This window comes from Tupaia chinensis, unplaced genomic scaffold (assembly GCF_000334495.1).
Source record: "Tupaia chinensis unplaced genomic scaffold, TupChi_1.0 Scaffold000052_1, whole genome shotgun sequence".
Classification (NCBI taxonomy): Eukaryota; Metazoa; Chordata; class Mammalia; order Scandentia; family Tupaiidae; genus Tupaia; species Tupaia belangeri.
In genome coordinates this window covers 5135594-5144789 of record NW_006159510.1, presented here as the reverse complement: position 1 = coordinate 5144789, position 9196 = coordinate 5135594, and the positions used below count along the sequence as shown (strand labels likewise).

Sequence of the window (9196 nt, the reverse complement as noted above, 5' to 3'; positions counted from 1 at the left end):
TCAATGACTGCAGTAGGATATGTAGCCCCAGCTAGGTGCTACTTTATAGGATGCGTAAAGTTAGACTTGTGCTCATGGAAATGTGTGCCACCTGTGTTTGCTATGAGGGTATTTGGATTGATTAGGGTCTTTGGTGATTCAATGAAATGTGGGGGGAAAACGGTATAGAAAACAAACATAGATACCAGAGACAGTGTGGGAAGAGAGCGGGAGTGGCAGAGGGTAAGAGATAGGGAACCAAGGATGGGGGGAAAAAGCAAAACATACAGAAAACAAGAAATGGAAGATCATTTGGTGACAATAACATGTTTGTTGATGTGCTCGATTGAGAAAATATACAGTATACTCTGGATGGAAAATCTCATTTTGTATGTTGTAATGATGTACAGTGAATGAATGCAAATAAATAAATTGAAAAAAAAAGAATAGAGAATATTAGTATCACCTGGAGGCTTATTAAAGTTATTTCGTTTTGTTTTTAATTTTTTAAACTTTAGTCCTCTTGAGAATCACTTCTTAAAAGAGCCACTTTTACTGGAAGGAGTCTGTTATATTTTTCAATGTGTTGGAGCTGAAAAAAGATTGGGGACTGTATTAATGTACTTGTATTAATGACTTCTTCAAGTCTTCTTTTTTTTTTGATGCTTCAGTCTTCAATAAAACATAAATGAGGGCTCACTCTGGGTTCTTGTTATTTATATAACATAGCTAGAAAAGTATAATTTAATAATTTCATATTGAAAGTTTAGTCTGTTCTTGACTGTCAGGCATCTTGCAAGAAGTTAGATATAAAAATAACTTACCCTTCCTTTTGAGGAATTTATAATAATTTGTACAAGCAATACATTTTTTAGAGCTTTGTAAACAAATTACTATTAGAATACAAAAGATAATTGAATTGATCCAGGAGAAAAAGTTGGCCAGAGAAAATTACTTTGGAGTCATTTCTAGAAAGTACAGGGGAATTTTTTAAATAATAATTAAAGAGCAGAAGAGAATAGTTCAGGCAGAGTAGTAATTGCTTGAGCAAAGGATTAGAGACGTGAAATTTTGGGGAATACTTGGGAATTGTGAGTAGTGCAGTTTTGTAGTAAGATAATACACATCCAGATCAGAACGGACTGAAAAGTTTGGTTTGGGGGCTACACGTAATGTAGTGAGAACCCTAGATGATCAACTATCTGTACATCGGATCTAAAAACCTCATTTCCTAAGACTTTGTATTGATGAATACAGAAACTGCTATCTTTTCCTTATATCTAGCCACATCATTAATCATATTTATTACACAAGAGAAGATGATTTGTCTCTTTTGCTCATTACATAGAATAGTGCCTAGTATATAACAGACATGCATGAAACAAATGTTCAGTGAATGAATACATTTAGATTTCTGAATGGTTGTGCTTCAAAGAGATCTTTTCTGAGTTTTGATACTTAGTGCCACAGTATTCTTCTGGTTGTTATGCTCCATAAATATTTATGTTTACAGATTATTTTAGCATGATTTTGAAATTTTAGCTTTGCCCTTATGTATTTCTATGGTTCTGAATAAATTATTCTTGATTTTATGTACTATATGTATTTTGAAAAAAATAACTTATAAATTGAATGATATATTACCTAATCTTGTTCATATTATTCTTTAATGTTTCTCGAGAGATTATAATATGCATCTTTAATTTATCCTAGTCTCCCTTGAATTGATATAATATCACTTTGCATAGAATGAAAGAAATTTACAATAATTATTTCCCCTTCGCTTCTATGTGCCATGGTTGTCATATATTTTACTTCTACATATTATAAATATAATGATACCCATTAATTATTTTGTTTGCTTTAAGCAGACAATTAACTTTTAAAGAAATTTTAAAAAGAAAAAAATGACTTTTATAATTTCCTATATATTTACCGTTTTGCAGAGTTCCTAATCTCTTTCTGTTCAAATTTTACCTAAACTGTAAGTAGTGTCTTCCATTTTTGAATCCCGATAGTGTACATTCTGGACCATGGATACACCATTTATGACTTTATAATCAATGGTTCATGTATGATATATGTTAAACTTGCTCTGCCAGTTTTGATTATTTTCTGGCAAGGATCAGCATTTATACATTTTTGAACACTTCATTAAATCTAAGATAGTGCCTTGGGAACCTGCAGTTAGTGTAATGGCTATGTCGCCGGACTCCCACGTAGTAGACTACAGTTCGCGCCCTGGACCCGGTGGCTTAGAACTCACGCCGGATGCGTGTGCGTGCGTGCCCAAGATCCCAAGAGGAGAATGGAGGAGAAGGGATTGCGGCGTGACCATCCCCCCTGGGGGGTCATTTTTCGCTTTCTGTCTCTATGTCTCTCTCTCTCTGTCTGGTGAGCGCACGCGCCCTATAGCGAAAACCTCTCCAAAAAAAACTAAGATAGTGCCTTATTCAAAGTAGACAACTATATGTGTGTGTGTTTACATTTTATTTTATTTTTAATATGTAAGAATGAAATTTTGGATGCCAGTAGATGGCCTAGTGGTTATGTTGCTGGACTTTCACTTGACCTACCGTGGGAAGAGTCCTAGACCCTATGGCTTGAAAATCACTCTGGGCTTCTGTGCATGTATGCCCAAAATCCCAGGAGGAGAATGGAGAAGGGATTAGGGCATGACCATCCCCCCTGGGGGTGATTTCTCACTTTCCCCTCAATATCTCTGTCTCTCTCTGGTGTGTGTTCACACCGTAAGGCAAAAACCTCTAAAATAAAAAGAGAAAAAAGGAACAAAATTTTGTTCTTGTATTTGAATATTTATTTATACTAACAGGGTTAAATTGTATTATTATTGTTCACCATTAGATGTCACTTTCTAACATATTTCATAGTCTTACCAATAAATTCCCTACTATAAAACTTACCTGCATATGTAAACTGGGAAGGTTTTATACATTTTAAAGTAGGTACTCTCAAAAAGACAAAGCATTCATTAATTGTAATTGTAGTTTTTATTATCTTTTATGTTTATACAGAACTCATTTTCCTTAAATTTTCTTTAAAACTTGGAATACTGTCATTATTTTCAAATTATTCTCTGTGTAATGTGAAGTTTGGAACTATTAGAAATAATCGTGGAGGGCTAGCAGGTGGTGTGATTAAGGCATTGGACTCCCACCCAGTGGCTTGCTTTCTCACTCTCCCCCCTCCCTCTGGTAAGCATAGGTGCCCTGTAGCAAACTTAAAAGTAAAAATAGTAACAGTAAATAAAAAAAAAAATTAAAAAAAAAAAAAAAACAAGAAGAAGTAACAGTGGGAAGAAGTATGATATATAGGAATATATTAAAAGATGTTAGACTGTATTCTGTTTGTGAAAGTATTCTGAAACACTTTTAGAAGGCCAACTAATAAGACTCACTGGAAATGAGTCTTCTTGAGATAAGCTTTGACAGCAACAAAAGGTTTTATTTGGGTTTGTCAGAGAAAGAAAAGGAACTGAGTGAACTGTGAAAGGGATATGGACAGAGGTGGAGAAAGAGAAGATTCTAGATGTTTCTTGGTCAACAGAGTAATGGTGTCAAGAATGGATTTTCTTCATACATTCTCTTACTTTAAAAGATAGGAAAGATCAGATTAAGGAAATTCCAGTAATCCTAGGTTTAATGGTCACCTTATACTTAAGGACCTAGATTTTAAACTCAACTCATAATGTGTATGATTTAGAAATTAGGATTTATTGATTCCAATAGCTAGGAATCATGACGAAAGATGGAATTCCTTGGGAAAGGTTGAATATACTTGTAACATTCCTTGCAGATCCTTCAGTGCTAAGAGAAGTCTCTTGTAATACCATTGTTCAACCACCATCCGGGCCGAGTACCCCTATTTTTCACCCCCATCTTACAGGAGTCAGCTAGAGGGGCGATGGCTATTTTCTTCAGTTTACCTGGGATGTTGAAATATTAATAAAACAGTAATGTTGTTTCCTAATAATGTAATAAATATTCCTGAAACTAATTGCCAATCTAAGAATTTGATCATTACTAATAATTTGTAATCCTATCCTCCAGCCTTTCACATCTTACCCCAGAAATAACTATCTTACGTTTTGTTTATAGTTTTATTGAAAAAAATGTTCATTTATCAATATATGTATGTATTATTTTTAGTCATGCCTACAGTAAACCAAAGTACCAAACAATGGTATTTAAATTTCATTTTGTGGGGCCGTCGGGTGGTGTGGTGGTTAGGGGCACTGGACTCCCAGATAGGCGACCGCAGTTCAGGTCCCAGATCTGATGGCTTGCTTTCTCTCTCTCTCTCGCTCTCACTCTCTCTAACTCTGTTCCTCCCTGGTCAAATTTAAATAAATAAATATATAAACAAATAATTATTTAAAAATTCCATTTTGTAGTAGTCAAATTACATATAATATTTAAAACTAAGCTTTATTCTTGTAATATTTTTATGCTTTGGGCTAAAACTTCAATTTTTTTTGAGATATTGGTGTAAGATGACCATTTGTCCTCTTGGGCAAAGCTTTTAACTTTTTGGGTTTTAGAGAGTTACTCTTTATGAAATAATGAAGTGAATAATAATTTTTATGAAGTAATCAGTAATGGAAATGGTTAAAAAAAATCAAAAGTTGGAAATACTATATCCTACATTAGTATAATCAGTTACCAAAAGATGCTGATAATGTTATTCACTTAGATGGGTAAAAATTCATTTTGTAATCCACTTTTTTCTTTCTGTTTTTATATATTACTACAGCTAAAGAAGTAAACAGGTCATGGCACGTTTAACAAAAAGACGACAGGCGGATACAAAAGCTATCCAGCATCTTTGGGCAGCCATTGAGATTATACGGAACCAGAAGCAAATTGCCAACATTGACCGTATTACAAAGTAAGTAAATTTAAGCAAAAATATTCCTGTAAAATTTATATAGAATTTGGGGAAAAGTCCAAATATACCATAATTATTATACTAATCAACATATATTACGAAGGACTGAAAATAACTTTCCTTCGCTGGGCTACGGTCGTTAGAAAAGCAAATATAGAAACATGCAAAACCAATCTATATTTAGAAGTTTTATAAATAGGTATTAGATAAGCAAAATATTAATATGTACTCTCCATAGTAGTTTTTTAGTTATCAAACATCTTTAACTCTTGGAAACTTGAAGTCTTTTATCAAAAAGGCCATTAGCTAATCATTTCTTTTATTTAATGAACTTTCTAAAAACAGGGTGCTGTTCATTACTCAATGTTGGAGTATGGTGTGTGCTAGAAATCACATCTTATTAGTTTATAGCATACTGACAGAATTTTTAACAATTTTATTCTATGATTTTGAAGTTACATTAAATAAGCATTCAGTATTTTAAAAAAGGAAAATTCTTTATTCCTTCGAGTTTCTAATGCTATTTATCTTGATAGACAAAGATTTAGGATAGAAAAAAAATCAGACTGTTTTATGAACTTTCTGCTTATATTTTGTATGCTAATTATAAGGGAGTCTTCAAATAGGAACTTGATTTTGTTTTGTATGCTTGTTTTCTAGGTATTTTAGAGGAATAAATGTTTTTAAAGTGTTTGGTGCTTTTTTTCTTTTTAATTATTTCTGAGGATTTTTTTTTTTGGTCAGATAAAATTTCTTGATACCCCTTCTGATATTCTTTAGATGCTATTGTTAAAATGGAAAACAGATCATTTACAAAAGCCTATTTGAATACATTTTTTTAAACCTTCATTAAGTAATAAAATTGAGTTCCATATATTTTTATCCCTTCCCTATATTCTGGCGAAGGGGATTATAAAGATTGCTTAAGAGGGAAGGAACAGGAGCTAGAGAAGAGTGAAGCTGTATGCTGGTTTTATGCTTGCCCATGAGGTATTTTAAAACTAGCCATGAATAAGTCCTAGTTCCTGTGGGCTAGTAGAAGAAACAGAAGAAATACACAATAGCTAGCACTGTGTGGAAAATAATAATAAATAGTATATTAATTTAATTATTATGTTTTTAAATAAAAGAAATCATGTGAGATATTTTAACTGGATGCAAATTTCAGGAAGGTGACACTGATATGAAAACATTTTTAAACATTTAAAGAATAAAAAGCAATGTTTTCCTTTGGTTGAGACTTTTAAAAACTATGGTTTATGTGTACAAAATTTCTTACAGAAGAATGTTAAAATACGATACTGTTCTTTGGATTTAATTTTTTAAATTAAAATCATAAACACTTGACTTCTTTCTAATCTGTGGCATTTTTCTCTGGAAGCTTTAGGGACATTCTCTAAGAAGCTGTCAGAATCTCCCAGTGTGAGTGTGGCTATTAGGTTGTGACCAGCCGCTGAAGTGGGAGAGGGAGAATTAGCTCCCACAGTGGTGGGTGCAGGTATTGGTGGATTACATAACACCTGCGTGTGTATTTATGTATACAAATGTTAAACTGCAGCAAAAGATACAGAGGTTGTTAACAGGATTGTATGTATCTTCTCATTTTGCCCTGTGCATTGATAAGCATTCTTTTTTCTCCTTTTTTCAGTATAGCCTTAAATGAAACTGAGACTTTTTTTCCTTTATGTCATGAGGTCCATAGTTCTTAAATTAAATATGAATACATTTATTTACCTACCAAAGAGTTTGAGGTTTATTTATCTTACTTAAAGAGGCACAAAAAAAAGGGGGGAAAAAAAAAGAAAATCAGAGAGTAAATGTTGAAGAGTGGTTTCTGTGTTTCTTCTGCCTCATCTCCCTTGAGAGGTATGCCGTATTCATTTTATTATGTGGTTCACTTCAGAGTATCCTGGACTCCTTCCTTTATCACGTTTGTAATTACTGCCCTGCTAGACAGTCAGCTCCCAAACGGAACTGTCAAGAGAACCACCCGACCCAGTGCCTTTGCTTCTTGGTTAATGTTAATTTCCTTACTTGTTACCTTGCCTAAGATAAGTTAGAAAGCAGCATTTAAGCCTACTATCCATGTTCTACAGTTTTGGATAGCTAAATACTTTCCAAACCTTAGATTTATTTTAAGTCTAGTTGCTTTGCTTAGTTACAGACAAGTTTGAATACAGAGTAATTAAAAAAAAAAAAAAACTATATAGATGTCTTAAGTTGCTCAAGGCAATACATAAATAGTCATTAAATCTCATTCATATTTTGACTGGTAAGTGACTCTACTATAAAATAAAAGCTACACAGCTTTGGTCCTGCATTAAAATGTTGGGTTTTGGGGTGACTAGCTCTTAGCCTGGCACGTTCCAGATTCTTTAGTTTACTTCTGTGTAATAGTTTAGTTCCACTTATTTTTATTCTTTAAATGTATAGGTTTCTCATTCGTTGTTTCTATTATTGTTTTCATTGGGAATTTATGTATAAAGAAACCAGGACCTTTGTTTCATGGTTCCCCATAACCTGGCTTTTACTGAATGCATCCCTGTCGTCTAGGCGAACCTGACTCTCAAGTCTCTCTATTTCATGGAAGTGACAGTTGCATCTGGAGGGTGGGACAAGAGGTCCCACCCTTAAGATGTGTGGGACCATATTTCATAGATGTGGATATGTTTGTTCTAGTTCGTTCTACTATCAAGAAACAATAACATTGATTATGCCTGATTTTTTATGTTCATAGGCATTGATGCAAGATCTAATGGTTTATTAAAGATTGAAAAGTGGAATTAATCTAATTTTACTTTTCCTTTTTCTTCTGGAATATGTCTGTAAGAGCATAAGTTTCCAATTCTCTGCTATTTGGTTACCCTGTAATACATAGTTCATATAGGGAAAATAGAATATGTGTTTAATTCTTTTTCTTTATTTATCACTTTTCCAAATAGTGTCTAAAAGTGGTAACCAAATAGTTTTTTTTTTTTAAGTATCATTTGGAATTCATGGATTTAAATACATTTGATTTATTTTAATAGCTTTTGGACATGCCCTTTGATATTCAAGTTTTCCCATCTTTGACCAGTTAGAGCTTCTGCATGTTGGCTCATGGAGTTCCTTGTGGCTTTTACTTTTTTTTAAACTTTTTTTTTTTTGCCATGAGATGTATGTGCTCTCAAGAGAGACAGAGAGAGGAAAAGTGAGAAATCACCCCTGGGGAGATGGCACACTGCAGTCCCTTCTCCTCTTGGGATTTTGGCCATGCATGGGCATGCACACACATCCTACCCCCACACCTGGTTTTTCAAGCCACTGGATCTGGAACCACAGTCAGCCAGGTGGGATCCCACTGCCTTAACCACCACACCTCCTGTTGGCCCACCTTCCTATTTTCTTATATGACAAAAATGTTCAAGTTCATCTTGTGCATATATTGCCCCAGACCTGGAACCACTGTTCTTCCAGGGACCCTGGTTTCTTCTACTAAGGGCACTTTCTGGTACTCTGTGTGCTCATTGCTTTTAGGTAGTCTCTATTTCTAGAATGTTCAGTGAACAGTTAGAAAATAAGTACATTTTTAAAATATACATCTCATAGATTCATACTGATATTTTCCATTTAAATTTGTATTGGGTCATTGGAAAAGCCACAATGTGTTTTTCTATGAAAAAATGTGTCCTGACTTTTCCGATGACCCAAGAGATACTGGATTTTATTTAACTCTTCTATTTAAAATCTTTATCTCTTTTCTGGCCTGATGAGCATCATGGTTCTCAAGGACATCATGAATGCTAAAATTTTAGGATATCATATAATTATTCAACTGTTTAATCCAACATTATACACAAAACTATATGAGAGTAGGACATTTTTAAAAAAAAAATTGTTTTATTTAACTTTATTTATTTTAATTTGACCAGAGAGGGACAGAGTGAGAGAAAGTGAGAAAGCAAGCTGCCAGGTCCGAGACTTGAACCATGGTTGGCTATGTGGGAGTCCAGTGCCTTTATCCACCATGCCACTTGCCGGCCCCTCTTATTTAATTTTTATTATTTGGGACCTGTTGGGTTTTCTTTTCTTGTCTTTTTATAGTTTTCTATTAAACTCTTTCCTTAAAATTTTATTCATTCATTCATTCATTTTTTTTTTAATTTGACCAGAGAAAGACAGAGACAGAGAGAGAGAGAGAGATAAAGTGAGAAAGTAAGCCCCCAGATCCAGAACTCAAACCGTGTGAGAGTGTCCAGCTCCCTAACCACCACACCACCTGCTGGTCCCAGTTTTCTATTAAATTCTTTTCATTAAAAAAAAAAAAAAA

At 33.8% G+C, this 9196-nt stretch overlaps 1 protein-coding gene across 8 annotated transcripts in view; it reads left to right on the top strand.

Moving 5' to 3' along the window:
- Positions 1 to 9196, top strand: part of ZMYND11 (zinc finger MYND-type containing 11) — a 132428-nt gene that overhangs the window by 53374 nt on the left and 69858 nt on the right. For all 8 annotated transcript variants that reach the window (XM_027775421.1, XM_006141345.3, XM_006141344.3 and 5 more), the window contains exon 2: positions 4753 to 4887. In XM_027775421.1, coding sequence (XP_027631222.1) covers positions 4772 to 4887 — 116 coding nt within the window. In that variant the 5' untranslated portion in view covers positions 4753 to 4771. The remainder of the gene's footprint in view (positions 1 to 4752; positions 4888 to 9196) is intronic.